General features: G+C 44.9%; 2 protein-coding genes across 45 annotated transcripts in view; one reads left to right on the forward strand and one right to left on the reverse strand.

The window, feature by feature from the left end:
- The window catches only part of ECRG4 (ECRG4 augurin precursor), a 43,473-nt gene extending 26,518 nt beyond the window's left edge, over positions 1-16,955 (forward strand). For 4 of the 5 annotated variants that reach the window (XM_015433350.4, XM_074011198.1, XM_074011197.1 and 1 more), the window contains 3 exons: positions 11,411-11,458; positions 13,396-13,553; positions 16,560-16,955. In XM_015433350.4, the coding sequence (XP_015288836.1) occupies positions 11,411-11,458; positions 13,396-13,553; positions 16,560-16,721 (368 nt within the window). In that variant the 3' untranslated portion in view covers positions 16,722-16,955. Of the gene's footprint in view, positions 1-5,001; positions 5,158-11,410; positions 11,459-13,395; positions 13,554-16,559 lie in introns of those variants that run through there. The other variant, XM_005575198.5, reaches the window with a different exon arrangement.
- Positions 10,272-24,573, reverse strand: part of UXS1 (UDP-glucuronate decarboxylase 1) — a 117,320-nt gene continuing 103,018 nt past the window's right edge. For 7 of the 40 annotated variants that reach the window (XR_010580349.1, XM_074011194.1, XM_074011187.1 and 4 more), the window contains 2 exons: positions 13,919-13,987; positions 11,713-13,806 (listed from right to left, as the gene is read on the reverse strand). Coding sequence is in view for 21 of the 40 variants with exons in the window: in XM_074011194.1 (XP_073867295.1) it covers positions 13,955-13,987 (33 nt within the window). In the remaining 19 variants the exon portion in view is untranslated. Of the gene's footprint in view, positions 10,919-11,712; positions 13,988-24,573 lie in introns of those variants that run through there. The other 33 variants (XM_074011193.1, XM_074011186.1, XM_074011183.1 and 30 more) reach the window with 14 other exon arrangements.

Genomic DNA, 24,573 nt, shown 5'->3' on the forward strand with positions numbered 1-24,573 from the left:
ACCAGGCCAAGACCTAAAGATACTGGCAGCTTCCTCTTCCTGTCTTTTGGAATATCTGATCTTGGAATACTCTCTCTGGCATCCTAAGCCATCATGCTGGAGAGGCCACATATAGGCACTTTAGTTGACAATCTCAGCTGAGTCAAGCCTTCCAGCCATCCTGCCCAAGGTGCCACACAGGTGAGCGGAGCTATCTGGGACTCTCAAGTCCAGCCCATCTGCCAGCTGAGTATCATTGATGATCTCCATCAATACCAAATGGAGCAGAAGAACCACTGACTTGAGCCCTTCTTAAATTCCTAATCTCCAGGATTGTGAGCATAATAAAATGATGGTGGTTCTCTAAGCCTCTAAATCTGGGGTCAATTTTGAAGCAGTGATTGGTAACCGGAACAGTAGGGTTTTGAGTAACAGAGATAAGGGCGCAAAGGCATCCCAGAGACTGGGAATGTTGTAGGTAAAGCTATGAACCTATGAAGATGCAGATAATAGATACACGTATTTTGAGTTTTGGGGAGATTAGGAAAACTATAGGAAGCATAAGAAAAGAAAATCACTGCTGTACATGTTTAAGGGCTAAATAGAGAGTCTGAAGGTCTCTGTATATGTTATGTATTCTTACATATGTATAGTTAATGAAGTGCCACTAAGAGTCTATATTTTAAGTTTTTATTATAAAAATGTATAAAGATGTACAAACAGAGAACAGCGTAATAATCCCCTGTTGTCTCAGTCTGTTTGGGCTGCTATAACAAAATACCATGACCAGGTGCCTTATAAACAACAGAAATGGATTTCCCACAATTGTGGAGACTGGAAGTCCAAGATGGAGGCACCAGCAGATTTGGTGTCTGGTGGGGGCTCACTTCCTGGTTCGTAGATGGCGCCTTCTCACTGTGTTCTCACATGTTGGAAGGAAAGAGGGAGCTCACTAGGGGACCCTTTTTAAAGGGTACTAATCCCATTCATGAAGGCTCTGCCCTCATGACCCTATCACCTCCTAAAGACCCCACCTCTAATACCATTACCTTGGGGGCACGAGTTTCAACAGATAAATTTTGGGAGGACAGAAACATTCAGACTATAGCTCCCGAACATATAATAATTGGGAGTCAAGGACTGTGTAAGTGATTTCCTGGCAAAAGAATGATCTCTGTTTGCCAATCTTTCTCCTGAACTATTTTAAGTGAAATCCCATCCCTTGTATCATTTTACCCATAAATACTTCAGTATATAGTTCTAACAGACAGGGCTTTAAAATTGCAAATACAATACCATTTTCACACCTAAAACATTTAGCAATGTTAAAATGAAGCCCACTTGGCTGTCGAATCTCTCTTACTGCTGGCTCCTCGGAAGCAGAGTAAAGCTGGACACGACCCTGCTGTGGTTGGTCCCTCTGAGGCCTCTCATAATCAAAGGCAGCTCCGTCTTAGATGTTCCCCACTTTCCCCAGTGTGCATTCGGCTCATGGCACACTCACAGGGTGGTGGCACTTCCTACAGTCCTCTATCCGCTATGGCCAGGTATCTGTGAACTGGAAGCCACAGAGGGAGGACCACTGAGGCCCCTGAGGCACGTGGAGGAAGGGGATGCTGTGTCTGGACTGCGTTTGAGAAGGTCAGTCTGACAATGTGTGACAACGATATATGGAATGGATTGGGGTCATCCACAATGAGAGCTCCTGGCCAAGGGAAGGAGGAGCAGAGAGGTATAAGAGCACTGGGTGGGGAGCTCAGAGGCCAGAGGGAGTTTGGTACTGAAAATAATTTCTAACATTTGTTGAGTGCTTACTGTGTACCAGGCTCTGTGCGTGTGATCCCTTACCCCAGTGTGACAGATAATATTACCCCCATATTACCTCTGGCCTAGAGAGGACAGGTGATCTAATTACACAGTTTGTGCATAATGCAGAAAGAACTGGAACCCAAAGCCCGTGTCCTTAGCTACTGCCACATGGCAGAAACGAAGGCCCTGGGGTTCATTTGGTATATGGTATATCAAGGGAGAGAAAATGTGTATTATTAAACTGAGTGAGGCCGGGGAGAGACTTTGGGAAGCTGGTGAGTTTCGGTGGAGAGCTGAATGAGCTGAGTTATTCAAAGTGCAGTCTGAGGACCACTGATATCAGCATCCTCTAGGAGCCAATAAAAACAAAATGGAGACATCTGGGCCCCACCCAAGACCTACAAAATTCCAGGGATGTGATCCAGCAATCCGCACTAACAAGCCCCTTGGGATTTTCAGCCTAAGTTTGAGAAACACTGGAATGAAAAATCAGACCAGACTTAGCAGAGGGAGAAAGGAGGGTCTTGCACATGAAAGGGATGACACATTTAAGTGACCGGTAAGAAAAGGACCTTTGATAGTGTCTCGAATGTAGTTAGCATTTTGTAAGTGCTACAAACCGAATTTTTGTGTCTCCCCTAAATTCATACATTAAATCCTAATTCCTAAAGTGAGGTGTTGGGAGGTGGGGCCTTTGGGAGACGATCAGGTAAAGAGGATGGATCCCTCATGAGTGGGATTAGTGACCTCATAAAAGAGCCTCAGAGAGCTCCCTCACCCCTTCTACCATATGAGGACACAGCAAGAAGGTGCCATCTAGGAAGCAGGAAGCAGGACCTGACCAGACACCAAATCTGCTGGGGCCTAAGTCTTGGATTTCCAGCCTCCAGAACTGTGTGAAATCCATTTCTGTTGTTTATAAGCTACCCAGTTTATGGTATTTTGTTTAGTGGCCCAAATGGACTAAGATAATGAGTAAATATCGTTGAACAAATAGACAGATGAAAAGGATCTTAGATATCAGCGTAAGAACTGACATAGTGTCTCCAGGCTGAACACATGAGTTCAGCGGCCCCTCTGAAGGCAGAGTGAGAGGCTCCATGCTACTGAACCCTCTCTGATCATATCCCGATTAAGTGAAGATTTTTTTTTTTTTTTTTTGAGATAGTGTCTCTTTTTGTCACCCAGGCTGGAGTGCAGTGGCACGATCTCAGCTCACTGCAACCTCCGCCTCCTGGGTTCAAGTGATTATCCTGCCTCAGCCTCCCAGGTAGCTGGGACTACAGGCATGTGCCACCATGCCTCGCTAATTTTTGTATTTTTGTAGAGAGGGGGTTTCACCATGTTGGCCAGGCTGGTCTCGAACTCCTGACCTCAAGTGATCTGCCCTCCTCAGCCTCCCAAAGTTCGGGAATTACAGGCGTGAACCACCATGACCCCCCTTAAGTGAAGAGAATTTGAATGTCATATTAGAAGCAGATACTGGTAGCAATTTGGGGTAAGGGGGGACGATCTCCACAAGATAAATAAGAGATTATAGCCATTATGTTTAAGGTATGTTCTAAACCAATCCAAACAGAACATTGGCTTTTCATGTGCTTTGATTTTTCTTTGTAATGATACATTTCTTGTCCTCAGGCAAAAGTAAATACATGCCTAGTTACTTTTAAAACTCCTATCCCCTATTCTACAGTTTCCTCAAGGGTTTAGAAGCACTTCTCCAAGATAACTTGATGTGTAACATTATCCTTCTGATTCTCTCTGACACCTTGGGCTGTGGTCGGCCACCATCTGCCTTTACTAGCTCAATGTTAGAAGACTTCTTTCTCCTTCCTGCTGGAGAAATTCAGCTGCATTGCATGGAGAGCTAATTATGTGGAGGGACAGTAAGCACTTACCACTGGAAGGTATATTAAAAAAAAAAACCGACTGGGTGCGGTGGCTCATACCTGTAAGTAATCCCAACACTTTGGGAGGCCAAGGCCGGTGAATCACCTGAGGTCAGGAGTTCAAGACCAGCCTGGCCAACATGGTGAAATTCCTTTTCTACTAAAAATACAAAATTAGCCGGGTCTCCTCGTGCATGCCTGTAATCCCAGCTACTCAGGAGGCTGAGGCAGGAGAATCGCTTGAACCCAGGAGGTGGAGGTTGTACTGAGTGAGATCAGGTCACTGCACTCCAGCCTGGGCAACAAGAGTGAAACTCCATCTCGGCGGGGCGGGGAGGGGGGGTGGGGGGGAAGGGGAGGGAGTGAGAACCTTGGTGAAGGAAAGAGGTAATCAGCTCAGTTCAGGGCGGATCTGGGAAGACAGGAGAGGTAATCTCACATCACCATCCTTTTGTAGCCCAGGCCTGGAAAGAATAATTAGGTGACCCGTTCAGAGTCCGTTGGGATAAAGTTGTTCTAGTTTTTGTTCACTACCCCGCCTTTTACGTGTCCTCTACGTTTGAACAGGCCCGTTACTGGGATGCAGTTCTGCCTTTCCCTTGGGCCTCACCTTAACGTCGCTGAAGTGTGCCGGGATTACAGAGCGGGCAACGGGAAGCAGTGGTTTTGTTCACAGCTGCAGGGCACCAGGTTCCTGGTTTCTCAAAGGCTTTTCTATTGGAAAAGTTTGGGTGAGACGATTTCCTGGATTGCAGCTCTGAACCCAGACTGTGGAGTCTTTCAAAATATCGCAAAAAACAGCCCCGCCTAAGGCATCCTTAAGAGCAGCTCTGAACTAAGGAAATTCCAAAGCTCACTTTACAAACCAGGCAGAAGCAAGGCCCCCAAGCAGGGAGGGAGGGAGATGGGGAAGGAAGGGGCGAGGAGTAAGGGGAACAGTGGCGCAGCTGGGGCGGACGGAGAAAGTGGGGGAGCCAAGGATAGACCCCAGCGCTGGGATCCGGCAAGTCCTCCCTCTGGGTGGCCAGGGGGCCTCGTCCCTTCTCCCGATGCCTTCTGCCCTTCCCTGGGTCTCCGGAACCCAGCTTGTCCTCACCGCTTTCGCTGCGGGCAGCGCTGGCCACGCGGCGCCCAGCCGCTGGCGGTTCTCCGTGGCCGAGCATCCCTGGCCTTGGAGCCCAGGCGCTGCGTTCCATTTGGGGCAGAGGCGGGAGAGCGCTGGGCGCAGCCGCTTGGCCCTCAGCGGTTTGGCGCGGCGCCCACCAGCTAGGTCCCGCCCCGGCAGCGACGCAGGGATAACCCGCGGCCGCGCCTGCGAGCTCGCACCCCTCTCCCGCGCCCAGTTCTCCCGTGCAGCGGCTCGAAGTGCGCCCCTCGCCCTCCTGCTCGCGCCCCGCTGCCATGGCCGCCTCCCCAGCGCGGCCCGCTGTCCTGGCCCTGACCGGGCTGGCGCTGCTCCTGCTCCTGTGCTGGGGCCCAGGTGAGCGGGGCAATGCCAGGCTGATTGATAGCGGCACCAAGGGTTAGCCCCGCGTGGGGCTTCCAGGGTGCCCGGAGAGAGCGATCAGTGATGGGGTGGCGGCGTAGGGACCCATCCTTAGCCTAGGCAGGGCCAAGGGGGTGGTAGGGGACCGGGTCCAGGGTTTTGCACTCGCACGAGTGCGAAGTTGTGCGCTTGTGCGGGTGGAGGGAGTACCTGGGTCAAGGGGATGGTCTCAGATCTCCCGGGCAACCTTGGGAAAGGAGGGCCAGGCATCCGAAGGATGGGCAAGTTGTGTTTCGAGTCTTAAAGTAAGGGGCAAAGGGGTTGTGGGAGTTTTACGCAGCTGGTAACCCAGAGGAGGCAAATAGCACCATCACGGCGATTCCCTTCCAGGCAGTCGCTTGGCAACAGAGTTCACCTGCGCTTCCCCGCTGGGTCAAGTTGCAATTTGCAAAGCTGGGCGCAGGCCTCACACCCCAGAGAGGGGAAAGGCTCTTAAAGGAGTAATGCTTACTTTTTTCTGCTTCGCGGAGCTCCCAGCGAATCGGTTGAAAACTCTGAAAATTCCCCGCTCGCTCTCTGTAAAACGTGCATTCACAGGCACACCCAAATGATGGGTACTCCGACATCTGACCGCTGGGCTCCACAGGCCCCACTTTAGGAACCATAATCTGAAACTGTGGTTTGTCCTGAGTTACCACCTTCAGTGGGTAGGAGGAGCCTTTATGGTTCACAAGTGGCCTCAGGTACACGACTGCCTTTGAAGCTTACATCTTGGGGAAGCAGGGCATTGTGACCTCAGAGTTACTGGTGTGTGAACTGACTTGCCCAAGAGCCTGAGACTGGCTCTGTCCCACTGCAAAGCAGCTGGGCACTGCCTAATGTAAAAGGTAGGCTCACTCGATTGCTCAGTTTCTGTATTTTGCTCTTTCAAAACAGGTATGGAAGCTAAACTCCAGGTTGGAAGAGGCAGGGGACATTCAGTAGGAGCCCCGGGGTTGCTAGAACAGCAGGAGAGGTAGTGGGGTTTGTCCAGGTGGGGGGTATTACGGTTCCACATTAGAATCACAGGCGAAGCTAGTCAGTCATTTCCAATTGTATGGTTTACCTGCCTCCCGCTCTTTGTTCTTGCCATTTTAAGAAGCACATCTGGGCCGGCCTTGGTGGCTCATACCTGTAATCCCAGCACTTTGGGAGGCTGAGGGGGGCAGATCACCTGAGGTCGGGAGTTCGAAACCAGCCTGAACAACATGGGGAAACCCCATCTCTCCTAAAAATACAAAATTAGCCGGACGTGGTGGCACATACCTGTAATCCCAGCTACTCGGGAGGCTGAGGCAGGAGAATCGCTTGAACCCGGGAGGTGGAGATTGCGGTGAGCTGAGGATCGCGCCATTGCACTCCAGCCTGGGTAACAAGAGCGAAACTCCGTCGCAAAATAAAAAAAATAAATAAGAAGAAAAAAGCACATCGGAATAAGTCGAGTGAGCATTGGCTACAAGCCATTTATTTTCAGGACTTGTATTTTATTTAGTTTATATGTAACTCAATGATAGAAGTCAGTTAAAATATTACCGAGCTGGGATGGGATGTAAAAGTTTTTATATAATGAATTTTTTTTTTTTTTTTTGAGATGGAGTTTTGTTCTTGTTGCCCAGGCTGGAGTGCAATGGCATGATCTCAGCTCACCGCAACCTTTGCCTCCTGGGTTCAAGCAATTCTCCTACCTCAGCCTCCCGAGTAGCTGGAATTACAGGTACACGCCACCACGCCCAGCTAATTTTTGTTGTTGTTGTTTTTTGGTTTTTTGTTTCTATTTTTAGTAGAGACAAGGGTTCTCCATGTTGGTCAGGCTGGTCTTGAACTCCCGACCTCAGGTGATCCGCCAACCTCGGCCTCCCAAAGTGCTGGGATTACAAACGTGAACCACCATGCTCAGCCTACAATGAAAATCTTTATGTAATCCCAAAGGTGACTCTTTATACCACCTCCAAACTTTTTTTTTTTTTTTTTGAGACAGGGTCTCACTTTGTTGCCCAGGCAGGAATGCAGTGGTGTGATCATAGCTCACTGCAGCCTTGATCTCCCAGGCTCAAGCAATCTTCCCACCTCAGCCTCCCAAGTAGCTGGGACTACAGGTGTGTGACACCATGCCTGGTCATTTTTTTTTTTTTTTTGCCTTTTTTTTTTTTGCTTTTAATTTTTAGTAGAGATGAGTCTCACTATGTAGCCCAGGTTGGTCTCGAACTCCTGGGCTCAAGTGATGCTTCTGCCTCGGCTTCCCAAAGTGCTAGGATTATAGGCTTGAACCATCACGCCCTTCCTCACTCACAAACATTTAATAAAGAAAATGACAGTGGCCCTTTCTTGATCAATTTGTTAATACTAAGCACCTTCAAACGAGCATTTTGCAGCTCTGAATTTGCTGGGAGAGCTAATACTAGGCAACTGGATTGGATAAATTCAGGAGTGCTTATTATTGCAGCCTAGAATGAACAACTGATGATATTGGGTGAAAAATCCATAATACAGAAAAAAATCACAGCTGTTCTATTGTTCCTTATTCTTTTCCTCAAACAACTTTAGTGTACTGTCCAATTATATGTACTGATATGGAGTTCGGTGTGTAGTACCTGGCACAGTAGCAACATTCATAATTCATAATTTGGGACTTATTTGTGCTTTTCAGTCTATAGCTAAGGTTTGGCAAGGCTCTCGTTTCTGGAGTAATAGTGATATACATTTGCTGCAAGAAATTGCAGCCTCATGGCAAATGCCTAAACCCAATGTCTATTTCAACATCAGACCACATTTCATTCATTAATTGTTAAGCACTTTTACAGAAGGCAAACAGATGGAGGGGCCATACTTAATTCTGTATGCACTACCCTGTGAGCTGTTAGAGATTGACAAATGTTAAGACATTAATGAATGCTATTATTAGTGCCAAGGATCGTATCTGTCTCCCTTGGCAAATATTTTCATAGATTTCTTCATTGAATATAAGCTTGGAAGAGAAGTAGAACATTTAACAGTAGTCCCACCCCCATCTAATTAGAAAATCCCCTCTACAGTAGCCTGGTCAAGTGCTCATCTTTGTTTATTTATGTTCAGATGCCTCCAGCAACTCTTAATCTCAAACCCCCCAGGGCCATTCGTCCCATCTTGGGTGGCTGTCTGTCAGGGTGTTAGAAACCTTCATGCTCTAACCTATGGCCCAGTGGCCCCTCAAAGCCATTGCTCTACTCCCACAAGTTTCCTTCCTTCCTTCCCTCCTTCCTTCCTTCCTTCCTTCCTTCCTTCCTTCCTTCCTTCCTTCCTTCCTCCCTCCCTCCCTCCCTCCCTCCCCTCCCTCCCTGCCTCCTTCCTTTCTTTCTTTCTCTTTCTCTCTCTTTCCCTCCCTCCCTCCCTCCCTTCCTCCCTTCCTTCCTTCCTTTTCTTTCTCTCTCTCTCTCTCTTTCTTTCTTTCCTCTGAGATGGAGTCTTACTCTGTCACCCAGGATGGAGCGAAGTGATGCCTGGTTCATTGCAACTTCTGTCTCCCAGGTTCAAGCGATTCTCCTGCCTCAGCCTCCCGAGTAGCTGGGACTACAGGCATGTACCACCACACTCGGCTAATTTTTGGTATTTTTAGTAGAGACGGGGTTTCACCAAGTTGACCAGGCTGGTCTCAAACTCCTGACCTCAGGTGATGTGCCTGCCATGGTCTCCCAAAATGCTGGGGTTACAGGTGCAAGCCACCACACTCAGCCCCACAAGTTTTATTTCTCTAGGTTAAACACCTAAATTCCTTTAATTTCTTCTCATATAACATGTGCTTGGGCCCTAGTCCTCTCTGGACACTTTCCTTCGACCACAACTCCAGTTTTTCTGCGACCTTCTTCAAGTGAGATGATGTGAACTGAACTAAATAGTAGAGGGGAGGTCTGCTCAGAGCTGTGATGGAACGGAGACAGGACAGCTACTTTCTTTTTTTAAGTATCCTTTATTGAACAGCCTAAGATTGCAATGGCTTTTTAAACAACTACATCACTGTAGACCGACGTGAGCACAGACAGCAAAAACCACTGCAGCTCTCCCACAGGCTGCCGTGCACTACGCTGATATCTTTTTTTTTTTTTTTTTTTTTGAGACGGAGTCTCACGCTGTTGCCCAGGCTGGAGTGCAGTGGCACGATCTCGGCTCACTGCAAGCTCCGCCTCCCGGGTTCCCGCCATTCTCCTGCCTCAGCCTCCCGAGTAGCTGGGACTACAGGCGCCCGCCACCGCGCCCGGCTAATTTTTTGTATTTTTAGTAGAGACGGGGTTTCACTGTGGTCTCGATCTCCTGACCTTGTGATCCGCCCGCCTCGGCCTCCCAAAGTGCTGGGATTACAGGCTTGAGCCACCGCGCCCGGCCCTACGCTGATATCTTAACTCGTCACCCAGCAGACTCCCAGCTCTCATAGGGAAGGTGCGTGGGAAATCACCACCTCTCTTCCCTGGCCCTTCAGTGTGGTCCCTAGAGATCTTACGAAGCCATTTCCATGCCATTAAACCTCGAAAAATTGGGTGGCCATGTAATTTATCATCCAAGCTGAAACACTTTTGAGAGCAAAAGGAGGCACTATCATTAATTTACAAGGACAAGAGGTATATACCAGGGCTGTCCCTGGACAGCCAGAAAGTGTGGCCACCCTACCCGTGAATTATGACGGAGGCACTTAGCAGGAAATAGACTTAATAAATTCTAGCAGGTTCTCTGTCCCATCCCAGAGGGCAGGCCAGCAGGCTCCCTGGATGGCCCAATGACTCTGAAGGCAGCTAGGTAGCACTTTAATTCAAATGCTGCAGGAGGTTAGTAGGTTAGGTGGCTGCTTAAGGACCATGGGTGTGCTAAGTGACTTGGGCTGAGAGGCATTCGAATTCAAAATTTGTAAACACTGGGTATGCTAATAAAATGCATCCTCAGGTAGGGCAGCCAGCTTGTAACTCTTGACTATGGATATATTTTTCTCCCCAACTCCATAGTAAATTCTTTATGCAGAGGTTCTCTTTTAAAACATTTATTTTTTCCCCCAGCTTTCTTGATCAATTTATTTATTGATTCACAAACAAAGCAGGGCTTCTTAATTTTATTTGAGTCACAGACATTTTTGAGAGTCTGGCAAAAGCTATGGTTCCTATTCCCAGAAAATTTGCCTTTGCAGATGCAAACACAATTTTACATGCCTTTCCAGACCCCCTGGAGCCTGTCCATGGAAGGAGAGGCTAAGAACCCTGCTGAGAAAGTGGTCACCATTACCTCCATCCTGGGGCCTGACTCCAGTTCCTTACACCCGAAGATGCGCTACTCACTACTTACGATGTCAGCATGTCTGCATGCAACAGTTAAGGGTCAGAGGCTTCTATAGGTCCGCAAGCCAGTGCGCTGGGTGGAAGCGTGTGTTCTATCAGGCCAGACAAGATATTTTCTATTAAAAATTATTGAGCTGATCAGAAACACTTTTAAAAGTGAATACAAGTATCAGCAAGTGATACAAATCATGCCTGATTTTAGGATGATCTGGGCAAGATACGAAACCCGGCTGCACTTTTAGAGAGCGAAGGCAGGTTCCCCAGCATGTGGGAGCCTGGCTCCCATTTCTGCCTGCCTCTGTCTTCACACGGGCGACCTCTCTGGATTCTGTCTTCTTCTTATAAAAACACCAGTCACTGGATCTCTATCCCTCTAAATCCCATACGATAACATCTTGAGACCCTCTCAGTGATGGGTCAGGCTGGGAAAAAAAAAAAAAGAAAAGAAAAAAAATGTTTTAAATGAAAAATCTTGAGATCCTTAACGGATTATATCTGAAAAGACCCCATTTCCAAATAAGCTCACATTCAGGGGTTTCTGGTGGATCGGAGTTTCGGGAGGACACTATTCAACGTATTACACCATGAAGCTAAAGTCTGCAGGAAGATAAGCATGACAGATGGCTGCCCCTCATAGTAAGACACAGGGCTAAAAGAACCGCGTCACTCTGACTAGCACAAATCGTAATGCCCTTGGTCTGCTGTGGTCATTATCACCAGTATTAGCCATGGGCAGCCTGAATTGTTTGTCCTGCAGGACAGGGAATACAACAAGCATTAAATACTGTGATGTTACCAACTTGTCAAATCAAGCCAGGGGCCCGCAGTTCTTTTTTCCCACTCTGATTTCTGCCTTTGATAAATTGAAGGGAGCAGTGTCACTCTGATATGGATTTCAATTTTCATTCCTTTAGGTGGCATAAGTGGAAATAAACTCAAGCTGATGCTTCAAAAACGAGAAGGTAAATATACCCCAAATGGATAAGGGATGCATTCTTAACTGGATGGAAATGAAGTGGCAATATGGAATGTGCTCACTGGAGTCTTATATTTGGAAAATCAAAAGTGTTTACTCCTTAAAAGGTTAGCATATATGAAGGGCTTATTCTGTGGGTATGTGCTATGGTATTTTATTAGATAAATATTGCCAGTAAATGTCTGAAGGTTATTTTTCTGAAACCTGTCAGTGTGGACTCGAAAAGAAACAGTGGTACAGTTAATTGCATGCTATTTATTTTAGGACCATGAAGCACTTCAGAGATTATCTTTGGAGCACATAATCCTCAGCTGGTGGGGCAGGCGTGGAACAGCACTGTTGCAGTAGTCCATGTCTCCCATGAGCTCATGGGGAAGGGTTTCAAACAAGAAAGCGTTTCTTGTTATTAGCCTCTGTTTTGAAAAATGCATCTAAGATGAATGTGATGGTGGCAAAATGTCATAGAAATTGAACAGTCTGGGGGTCACAACACACAGGTTCTGGACCTGCTGTAATCACATCAGGTGAATCAATTGTGGGGTCTTGTGAATGTCATTTTCCCTCTCCCAACTTTCATCTCTATCTGCAAAATTAAGAATCCCTTAGAAGTGAAAAAGTGTCACCACACTTCTGATGTGACCATTTAGTCACATATTCTTACCCTCCTAGTTTACGGGGGATTCTAGCAGGCTGAACTTCCTCCTTGAAGTGGGGTCCTCAGTCGTTCTTCCCACACCCCCTAGTCGCTGCTCAGGGACCCTCCCACAGGTGGCTGGAGAAGAGGCGGCCACTCTTGCAGGCAAGGAGTTCCTCGGGGGCGTTCCCAGCATCTTTCCCTGGGTTTCCAGCCACCCATGAAGCCCTGGCCCACCCCCAGTCTCTGAGGAAGCTCAGAGTGTCCCCTCCCTGTGCTGTGTGGTGGTGAGAGCCTCACCTCACCGATGCCCAGGGATGAACAACGCCCTCACAGAACCAGCTTGTTATAGGTGAGCAAGTTGCTGAGGCAGTCACAACTCCTAGGTGTGCATCCCGCAGCCTTGTCTCGGTTCAAACCAAGAAACACATATTGAGCACCTACTGTATACAAAACAGTGTAACAGTCCCTGAAGGGACTGCAAACAAACAAAAATCCCTGCTATTTATCCATATGACCAACAAACGCATCAACCCTGCATTTGCATGATCCTGTGCATTTTTCCTAACGTCTTTGAGAGGGACTGTCCATCCACTTTTATAGATAAGGGGACAGGGGCTGAGAACATGACAGCAGGGGCAGAATGCCTAATGGCACAGTGGCTTCCTCGAGCACAACCTGCAGAAGTGGTTCCGTTTCAGCAATTGAGACTGTGATGGAAAGATGTTAGGAGCAGCAACAGTGTGAGGGTGCGGGTCAGTATCCTGCATCACTGGTCAGACTGTGAGGCGCAGAGATGCATTGGCTTAAGGGAATTCTGTGTCTCGGCAGCCTGGTGTGAGAATCAGCTCTACTGTTGGGCAGGGTCTGGTCCCTGCTCACTCGGGGCTCGTCATTCCAGTTCCTTTCTCTTACATAATCTCCTGAGCCAAGCACAACCCTCTTGTGTTTGCAAATGCAATGGACATGCCCGTATACCTGTGTGGCACTAGACATCCAGTCTGTTTCTTGAATGATGAGCTGAATTTCATTTCTGCCCTGAGGACACAGAGGTTGAAGTTTAGTCCATGCCTCTTTATATGGCTGTACCAAATAGAACTTACCAACAGGAAGCATGGTGATGGATGCTGTGAGGCTGTGTCACATTGCCACATGCAAGTAAGAATGAAGTTGAGAGTTAAAATCTTCCTGTGCATGGTGGTGGGGATGGAAGGTATAACAGGGATTCACCGCCAGTGAGGAAAGAAATCATTCTTTGTGCTTTGGGGATGGGGAATTGATGATTTCAGCACCTGTTCCAACTAAGACGAAAGTGGCCGTTGATGAGAACAAAGCCAAAGAATTCCTCGGCAGCCTGAAGCGCCAGAAGCGGCAGCTGTGGGACCGGACCCGGCCCGAGGTGCAGCAGTGGTACCAGCAGTTTCTCTACATGGGCTTTGACGAAGCGGTGGGTGTTGCCTCTGGCTGCAGGCCTGGCTTCCACAGGGCAGGGTGGCAGGGAGGAGGCGTGGCTCGGGGAAATAGGAAGCAGAAAATTCAGCTTTGCTGTTCGTTCCTAAAGTAAGGGCCCCATCATATGCCAAGAGTTATCGGGCACTGGATCACGTTACCTATGGTGTAAGGTCAATGGCTGGAAGTTTCCACCAGGGCACATTCAGGAGGCAGAACCCAGGGCAGTCATGAACCAAAACAGCGGGGACCTAGATTCATCGAGAATCTGACTTTCTGGGCAACCCTTTTAACTTGGCTGAACAGTTTTGCCAGGGTATCCTTAAAATAACTCACAATCCCCCAAAATCTTTTCACTTTTACCTTGAAGACTGTCAGAAACAACAGGGATGCCAGGATCTATGATGATAATGACAAGAGATGAAAAAGAACCTGTAAAGAAAGGATGGGTCTTTGTAGAGGTGTTGGGGAAAATTTGTCAATGCACTTATAGGAAAAGATGTTTTACAGTTCATGCGCCTAGATGGCACTGGTGGACGCATTCATTGAATGAAAGACAAAAGGTGTATAATCTTAGGCTCCCAGCTGGGGTGCACGTGCCGGTGAGACGGCAGCCCATGGAAGTCATAGATGTGGCCACATGGATGTCCGTCCACGGTGACTGACCTCAGGTGATCCACCCATCTCGGTCTCCCAAAGTGCTGGGATTACAGGCGTGAGCCACCGCGCCCGTACCTTCATGTTAAACTCCCAATGCTCATTTTCATGATGGTCATCAAAGAAATGCAAATTATTGAAAGAGGAGATAGCATTTTTGTCTATCAAACAAGTAAACATGTAATTTTAGTTTTCACTGAGAACACCAGATGCTGCTGAAGATGCCAGAAAACTGTTGCTCTTACATGTGACTCACAGGAATGCGCGATTTGACAAGACTCAGAGATACTTAAACGCGATTCCACCCTTGCCCCAGGAACCTCACTGGGAAGAATGTGGTCTCAGTAAAGGGCAAACTGCACAGAGATGTAAATAACAGCACCTGCCTTTTGGGTTGTTGTGAATGTGAAGTAAGTTCATACCTCTAAGTACTTAGAATCATGCTCGGCTCAGTTTGGCTTATACGTGTTTAGCTATTTGCACAGAAAAAGGAAAAAAGGCAAAAAGACACTTGGGAAACAAGTAATATGTCCAATGGTTGGAAACGTGAAGGACATTATGGTATAGCCACATGATTTCATTTTATGTAGCCATTAAAAATGATCTGTCTAAGGGGTTTAGTTTTTTCTTCACCTACTGCAGTATTGTGTATACACCGTCTAAATGAATCACGTGCGCATTGTGAAAAACACTTCCAACTGCCCAGTTGGAGGTCCTGCCCATGAAAAGCCCATCTGCTCCCGGGTGGGGCTGCACAGGCCATGAGTCCTCCCTCTACGTCTCACACAGGGAGGTATGAACTTATTTCACATTCACACATGGCGGTGGGCAGAGGTTGCAGTGAACCGAGATCGCGCCACTTCACTCCAGCCTAGGTGAAAGAGTGAAACTCCCTCTTAAAAAAAATAAATACATAAATAAAATAAAATGAGAAAATCCAAGAAGCAAGATTGTTTCACCGTGGCCAAGAATGTTGTATTATGGGAGAAGCAAAATTAGAGATGGAGCCAAAGAAGTCGGTGTCCTCCTTCCCAAGGCAGAGGCTGAGGTGGGCTCAGATGGTTCAGACCCCAGGTATAGAGAATGGCAGTGAGAAACTGGAATCATGCTCTTTAGCCTAACACTAGCTGGCCCACTACCCACCGAGAGTGGATGACCACTGAGACCCAGAGACCACAGTCATGGGCTAGATTGGGGATTCCAGCCTCACAAAGTTCTCAAATATTAATGAATGTTCATTGGCAGTCTTGTTAAAATAAAAACAAGTTGCTGAGACCCAAACATCAGAAAGTTCCATGCAGGAGGCATGGAGTAGCTGGTGCCTGAGAACCTGCATTTGTGATTTGGATGCAGGGGTGCATGGGCCATGCTTGGAGAAAAACTGGCCCTGTACCCCAATAGCATGACCCGTTCACCCGCCCATCTGTCATCTCCCTGCCTTTTTGCTCTCACACTAAATCTCTTGCCACATCCTGAGCATCAACACACGAGTCCTAGTCTAAATTAATCTTGCACCTTCACCACCACCAAAGAAAAATTAGTATCTTCCTCTTAAAAAAAAATGTATTAATAGCCAAGATCAGTTGCCCAAACCAAAAACCTGAGCATCCTTCTACACTTCTTACTCAGCTTTAGCTTCTCTATCCCTTTTATTATCTGTAACTGTCTCTTCTCGTATCTGTCACTCAGGAACAGTAGGCTTCTTGAAGGCAGAGACTCTGTTTCTGGCAGCCTTCCAGTGTCCAGCACAGGCCATGACACACAGTGCCCATCTCAAAGCGTTTGCAGAATAAATAAATGCATCTGTGTACACTCTAACCAACAACACAGCTATAAGAGTCACCATCAAATGTACCCCCAGTTCTCTGCCCTAGCACTATAATAGGCCAGTGCAGTGGTTGATCTAACTCAGGCAACATTCATTAAGCATCTACTACATGCAATATAAAGGGCCAGGCACAGGAATGGGGTAGGAAGGTAAGACAGTGTTTGCCGCAATAAGATGTGGCCTAAGGGTCAGTCCAAGTTGTTACTGCATCTGGGCAACTGTCCATTTGATTTACAGAGACAGAAAAACATTTAAAGTCTGGAGTATATTTAACATATATTTTACAAACGTTTGCAAAGGTATGGGCCTGCACTCCTTTGGGAAAAGATAGCTTTTATCAGAATGAATACTCCTGACTGTATTGGCCTCTGAGCACAAGAATACGATAACAGGGAGTTACTAAGGGTTGTTAATCACTGAAGAAAAACCACCATGGAGAAAGCCCATAGGTAAGATTAGGTCTTAGGGGACTGTGTGCCCTTAAATCCGTTCTCTATCATTCTCTCTCTTTTCCTCCAGAAATTTGAAGATGACATCACCTATTGGCTTAACAGAGATCGAAATGGACATGAGTACTATGGCGATTACTACCAACGTCACTATGATGAAGACTCTGCAATTGGTGCCCGGAGCCCCTACAGCTTTAGGCACGGAGCCAGCGTCAACTACGACGACTACTAACCATGAGTTGCCACACGCTGTACAAGAAGCAAATAGCGGTTCTCTTCATGTATCTCCTAATGCCTTACACTACTTGGTTTCTGATTTGTTCTATTTCAGCAGATCTTTTCTACCTACTTTGTGTGATCAAAAAAGAAGAGTTAAAACAACACATGTAAATGCCTTTTGATATTTCATGGGAATGCCTAACAATGCATCTCATTTAAAAATAGAAATAAAGCATTTTGTTAAAAAGTCTCAGAAGTCATTTGGGTGCAAATTAAGCTGGTGACATTTCTCGTTCCCTTGATATTTTGAAGGTGCATCTGAGAGGCACCTCTCCGTTATCACCCTGAGATTCCTTACCGCCACCCAGGCAGACCACGGGACTGAGCAAAAGGTCTTCAGTTTGTTAAAACACAGTCTACATGAAATGCAAGACATACAATTAGCAAGAAAAGCTAGTTAAAAATGATCTGTGGTTACAGAACGTGGAGGATTCCAACCATTTGACAGAGAACCTTTCTGGTTCGGAGCTAGAGCTGGACCTGTTTAATATTACCATCCAGGAAATGAAGGGCAATAGAAAAAAACCTGAAAATTGGTTGATTTCAGAGCCACAGTTATCTAAAAAATAAAACTTTGTTCCATGAATTTAAGACATATTTAAGAATATTCTTTGCATTGTAAACAACCTGAGTGGATGAAAGAAAAGGTAGTATCTGCGTGAGGAGAGGGAGGATAAGAAGACGGGGAAGTGAGTGTGGAATCGGAGCCTTTGCTGATAGGATGGGGTCTGGTTCCAGACTATGCAGAACTGCAGGCGGTGAGGTGGGGGAGGAGATTAACAGCATGAGGTGGGCAACTCAGAATGAGTCTTAGACTTTTGTGTGGCACAGACTCCTCTGACAGTCTGATGAAAGCTTTTTACTCTTTTCCTCAGAAAAATTACATGCAATTTTGCAGATAGCCTCTGAAAATAACCCTGGGCCCAGTAGGAGGCACTGGATTCAGAGCAGTGGTGTTTACGGACAATCATAAACAAAGCCCATTCTTTTCTTCCTTGGGGAGCCATACAAATTAAAACTGTAGTAAAATACACATAAAAGTTACCCTTTTAAGCATTTTCGGGTGTACAATTCAGTGGTTAAGTATATTCACATCGTTGTGCAACCATCACCACCATCCATTCATCTCTGGAACTTTTTCATTTTTCCAAACTGATACTGTATCCTTTAAACACTAACTCCCCATTCCTACCCCCAACACCCTGGCAACCCCCATTCTACTTTCTGTCTCTGAATGTCCACTCTAGGTACTTCATATAAGTAGTGTAATACGTATTTGTCTTTTTGTGTCTGACTTATTTCACTTAGCGTAATGACCTCAAGTTTCATCCATGTTGCAGCATGTGTCAGAATTTCCTTCCTTTTTAAGGAAGAATAATATTCCATTGTATGGATAGACCACTTTCGCTTATCCATTCAACCATCAATAGATACTTGGACTGCTTCTGTCTCTTGGCTGTTGTGAATAATGCTGCTATGAACGCGAGTGTGCAAGTATCTTTTTGTGTCCCTGCTTTCAAATTATCTTTGGAATTGCTGGATCACATATTCATTCTGTTTACTTTTTTGAGGAACCAGGCCAGGCACAGTAGCTCACGCCTGTAATCCCAGCAATTTGGGAGACTGAAGTGGACTAAAATATAAAAATTAGCTGGGCATGGTGGCGGGCGCCTGTAATCCCAGCTACTAGGGAGGCTGAGGCAGGAGAATCGCTTGAACCCAGGAGGCAGAGGTTGCAGTGAGCCGAGATTGCACCACTGCACTCCAGCCTGGGCAACAGAGCGAGACTCCGTCTCAAAAAAAAAAAGAAAAAAAGAAAAAGAAAAAAAAATTGAGGAACCCTCTATGCTGTTTTCTAAAGCAGTGGAGCATTTTACATTCCCACCCTTAACATTTTGTTTCTTTTCTTTGACTATACTGAGGTGCCGAGCTGGCTCAAATCCCAACGCAATCTTAAAGAGGAGTAAAGGGGGTGATGGAGGACATCTTTGCTTCATTCCTTATCTTAAAGGGACTGCTTTCTATGTTCCTCCTTAACTATACTTGCTAGATTTTTTTTTTTTTTGTAGATGTCCTTTTTCAAGTTAAAAAAAAATGTCCTTCTAAAAATATGCTAAGGCCTTTTTAATGTCATACATTATATGGATGTTTAATTCTATTTTTTTATTAAGTTACTTTTAAATCTGTTACTACGGTGAATTTTATTAATAACAATTCTAATAGTAGTCAACTTGCTGGAATAAACCCAACTTGATCATGATGTATCACTTTTATTATTCATTGCTGGATCTGGTTTGGTAATACCTGTTCAGAATTTTTACATGCATGTTCATAAAGTGAGATTGAATTGGCCTGTAGTTCTCTTTCTGCTTGTGTTCTTGCAGTTTGGGTATCAAAGTTATATTGGCCTCATAAAATGAATTGAGAGTGTTTTGTTTTCTTCTCTCTGTGTAGGAATGGTGAGAATGAAAATGTTGTTTCTTGAATATTTAGTAGCATTCAGATTGAGCCATTTTGACTTGGTTTCTGTATGAGAAAAATTTTGACTGTTGGTTGTATTTCTTTTACAGGTAAAGGATGATTCTGATTTTGTGTTTCTCTTTGAGTTGGTTTTGCTAAGTTCTGTCTTTCTAGGAAGTCATCCACTATATTAAAGTTCTAAAGTGTGTTGACAGCAGTTCTTATTCCCTCTTGTATTTCTCTGTAGCATCTGCAGTTATGTTCTTGTTTTCTTTCCATTTGTGTTTTTAAAAAAAATGAACCATGCTTTTTCCAATACATAGTTTTTGCGTTTTATCTTGTTAATCTCTTTTGTGTGTTTCTCTATTTCATTAATTTCTGTCCTTTTAATTTCCTTCCTTCTACTTCTGTGGGTCTTTGATTCAATTCGATCTTAGCTCCATTTTGAGCCTTCTCATTTTGGTTTTTAAGGCAAGCACTTAATGCTGTACGTTTCCTTCCAAGTATTGTATCCCATGTGTTTGATGTAAAAAACTAGATGGTGAAATTTTTAATTTCAATTATGATTTCTCCTTTGACCCATATATTGTTGTGTTATTAAATTTCCAAGTGAGTGAACTTTTCTAATTATGTTACATGCTTTGTTTTCCAACTTAATTGCATTGCAGTAAGAAAAGTGGTCGGGCGGATTTCAGTCCTTTGAAGTGTATTGGTTGAGCCTTATGTTTGGGGTGTGTCAATCCCAGCAACTGTTCCATGTGTGCTTGAAAGAAGTGTGTCTTTTCCAAATGTCAGATGCCATAAACGCCCATTAATTCAAGCTCCGTAGTTTTACTGTTCGCATCTTCCACTTTCTGATTTTGTCTGTTTCATCTGCTAATAACTGAGAAATATGTTAAAATCTACTATGATGATAGATTTAAAATTTCTCCTTTTAATTCTGTCAGTCTGGCCTTGTATATCATGAGGCTATGCATAATTCATATACATATATACATAAATTTAGAATCAGTACCTTTTCCCAGTAAATGGAATTATCATTATGTAGGAAATTTCCTTATTTTGAGTAATACTTGTTGCTTGAATTCTCCTTTGATATTAATATGACTATACTTGCCTGCTTTGGGTATTTTCCTGGTCTATCTTTTCCACTGTTTGACTTTTAATCTTTCTGTGCTTTAGGTGTTTCTGTTGTAATAAGCACATAGCTGAATTTTGTTTTGTTTCTAAACTATAACAAAACCTTAACTGGAGACTTTAGTCCACTTATGCTTACTGTGATTAGTGATTTGGTTTTATTGACAAATCACATTTTGAACATTTGATCTGCTCCATTTTACTTGCTCCTTTCCCCTCTCTTCCTTCATTTGGACTCTTCTCTCTCTATTTCCACTGAAGGTATACACTGATCTCGTCTATTGGTGTTTGCCTTATTTCGTACATATTAATAAGTTAAAGGGACTCAATAGCCATAGTGTTCTCCTGGACAATACATGGGCCTTGCATTCCCCCTTCCAACTTACATGTGACTGCAACTTGGCATTTTAAATCTAGTCTGCTTTATTTTCCCTGCAAATTATCTTTGTTTCATCATCAGTGGTTTGTTTAGATTGTCACATAATTATCTTAGCTCACTGTCTCTCCTTAAAACTCAGCCCATGCATCTGAGATCATTTTCCTTCGGTTTGAATCATATCCTTCAGAATCCATTTAGTGAGGGTCATGTGGTGGTAAACTCTCACATTTGCTTGGCACTTTCCCATGTTTTACTTGGCATAAAATTCTTGGTTATTTAATCAATACTTTGAATTTATTTTACTGTCTCTGGTTTCCATTGCTGATGTTAAGAATTTCATTACTCATCTAATAGCCATTCCTCTGTAGGAGATACTGTCCTCTTCCATTGTTTTGACACCGACTTGTCTTGTTATCTATATCCACATCTATGTCCATAAATATTAATGTTTGAAGTTTGTTGGGCTTAATCTGAGGATTGGTGTCTTTCAAACAATTTGGAAAATTCTCCTCCATTTTCTTCTTTGAATAGCATCTCTCCCTCATTCTATTAGATCTTTCTGGAATGTTGTATTCACGTATGTAAATTTCAATTATATTTTTCCTTTCTTATTCAAATATGCTTGGGCTATATTTCTTGTTCCCTGTTCAGACTTTCAAGTTTCTCATTTCTTTAAATGTATAAAACACTCTTATATTTTTGTCATTTCCAGTATCAGAGGTCGTTGTGAATCTTTTTGCCTACCATCTATGGTTTCTCACTCATAGTGACTGTCTCCTTGATTTTATGTAATTTCTTTTTGTTTTTGAGACGGAGTCTTGCTCTGTGGCCCAGGCTGGAGTGCAGTGGCGTGATCTCCACTCACTGCAAGCTCCGCCTCCCGGGTTTATGCCATTCTCCTGCCTCAGCCTCCCGAGTAGCTGGGATTACAGGCGCCCGCCACTGCGCCCAGCTAATTTTTGTATTTTTAGTAGACACAGGGTTTCACCGTGTTAGCCAGGGTGGTCTCGATGTCCTGACCTTGTGATCTGCCCTCCTCGGCCTCCCAAAGTGCTGGGATTACAGGCGTGAGGCACCACGCCTGGCGATTTTATGTAATTTCTAACCATGACCTGCTCATTCTTTTTGGAATGTTGTTTTTAAGAAACACTTGAAAGCTAAGTTAAGTTTAATTTCTCCAGACAGCACCAGCATTTTCTTTTGCTAGTGGCTTGGGGTGCAATGCAGTCTACCAAACTGGGACCACCTTAAATTCTGTGCCTGTGGATTTACAGACCAAACAGGGACACCTTGTACTTACTGTTCTCAGTCCACTCCCACCAAACTGAAATTTGAAAGAAAGCATCCTCACTGCCCACTTCTGTGTGATGGATTTATTTCTCATTGGCCCGTGCACAAAGGTAGAGGCTTTTGGGAGCTCAGTTTGATGCAGGGTAATCTGGCCTAAACTTTATCTTCTGTCCTGAGCCCTTGGCAGCTCTCAAAGATTCTCAAGCTCTACATGATTCTGCAGATATTTTCAAGCAAAAGCTCGTTTTCCCTTCCTTTTGGGACTCTGCAGATTCTTTATCTATCATCCAAGGAAAGTGTATATAAAATAATATCCAGCATTTCACTTGCTCCCATTCAGGGGTTTATTTACATTAACCTGTCATACTGCTGGAGACGGAACTCCTATTTGGTCATTTATTTCAAACCAAACATTCTTTACCTTTTTTGTCTCTGGAAATCTTTAAGAATAACAATTGTAAATGCATAAAACCAAGTACATAGGATTACAAAGGAAATCAATTATATTGAAAAAGTTTCCAACCTTTTAAAAGACAAATTTATGAGACAGTAATAAATGTGTTTCTTCATGCTGTAAGTAACAAGACTTACTGGTAGGTGTACAGCTATTGTAATTTCAAAGTAGTGGAAGTAAATGACATTTTGAGACAATTGTAACAACTATAATGTGATGATATATCTGATTTCTATACGTGGCAGAATCCCGGCTAAGAGCTATTTCCATCACAGTTTATTGCCTACATTTGTAATTGAAGAAAAGGCTAAATTTGAGTTAGGGGTTAGTAGAAACAAATAGGTTCATTTTTTTCCCCATTCAAGTTCATGAGACCCCTTATTTAAAGGGATATCCACTCCAGTTCCTGTAATATATCCAGAGAGAAAGTTTCCAGTTATTCTTAGGATAGAGATGAAATCCCCTGATGTGTTTTATGAGACCTGGCCCCCTCCCTACCTGCTAATATTCCTGTTTTCAATCCCCCTTGCTCTGCACTTCAGTCAACCCTGCTAGACTCTGAACCCCAGGAAAAGCTCACACCTGTTTTTGCTCACTATAAAACCCTCAGAGCCTAGTACAGAGCCCATCAGAGTAAGTGAGCTTTAATACGTGTCGAATGGATCCCGACCACACCAAGGAAGGGAAAAATGGATCTAGTCTCATTTTTACATATGAAGAAGATGATGGCCAGAGAGGTTGAATGACGAACAGCTCCTGGGATACAAGGTGAGTTAGGAACAGAGGAGGGGTTATGACTCAGATGTGGAGGTCTTTCCCATACCACATTATTCCTCTCCCTTGTCCCCGCCACCCATTAGCTTATTTATGTCCCACCACAGCAGGGTCTCACCTACTCCCTCCCAAGTATGCCTCTTGGGCCTGGAGTTTCTTGAACCTATACCTGGCTTGGCAACAGCAAACTAACATTTTCTCCCACTCAACCACTGCCCTTGCAGCTAGCTACCTGTGAACAGCAGTGTGCTGTGACTACAGGTGAGATTTCAATCCTGTCAGGTGTGAAGCTTGTTTATTATTATTATTATTATTATTTTTTTAATTTTATTTTTGAGACAGGGTCTCACTCTGTCACACAGGCTGAAGTGCAGTGGTGTGATCATGGTTCACTGCAGGCTCGAACTCCTGGGCTCAAGCTATCCTTCCACCTCAGTCTCCTGAGCAGCTGAGACTACAGGGGTATGCCACCATGCCCAGATAATTAATTTTTTTGAAAAGACAGGATCTCGCTATGTTGACCAGGCTGGTCTTGAACTCCTGGTCTCAAGCAATCCTCGTGCCTCAACCTCCAAAGTACTGGGATCACAGGTGTGAGCCACAGTGCCCAGCAGTTTAAGTTGGCCAGAGACCCTTGGCCATGAGCTTTGCAAATCATATCCCCTGCTCTCCTAAGGGCCCGTTTTTAACAAGCAGCACTGTCTTCTTCTGTGGATCAGAATTACTCGCCAGGATTTCATAAACCAGAGACATTTTATATAAAGCTGATTCTTCCACAGAGGACAAGAACCCCTACTGTAATATACAGACCAAGAGCTACAGATTAAAGACAGAAAGATGGTGTGTGAACAGGCGTTGCTATCCCTACCCCCATCTTTTTAAAGAGAAGACTGAGTCCCAGAGAACCCACGCTGGGGACGTCAAGCCTAGAAGAGCAGAGTCCAAGGACTGGCCTGACTGCTCATCTTCAAACATCTGAAGGGCTGTCAAGAGGAAAGTCTTTGTCTTGTTCTTGGAGAGCCCCAAGGGCACAACCAGGCCCCATGAGTGGCTGCTCAGTGAAGCCAGTTTTTGCTCAGAATTCTGATAATGGAATGGGCGCTTCACAAAGCTAAGTGCTTCCAGCAGGGCGAGTGAACAGTTGTAAAAACTGTTTATAGAAATTCCTGCGTTTGAAGATGAAAGTTTCTTAAAGTCTGAAGCCAATGGGATACCCAATGGTGATTTTCAAGTACAACAGCCACTCACTGCTCTATCCCTGCTGAGCCTTTAGGAAGAGATCTAGTCCCTGATTCCTCTGAAACTTCCACT

This window comes from Macaca fascicularis, chromosome 13 (assembly GCF_037993035.2).
Source record: "Macaca fascicularis isolate 582-1 chromosome 13, T2T-MFA8v1.1".
Lineage (NCBI taxonomy): Eukaryota > Metazoa > Chordata > Mammalia > Primates > Cercopithecidae > Macaca > Macaca fascicularis.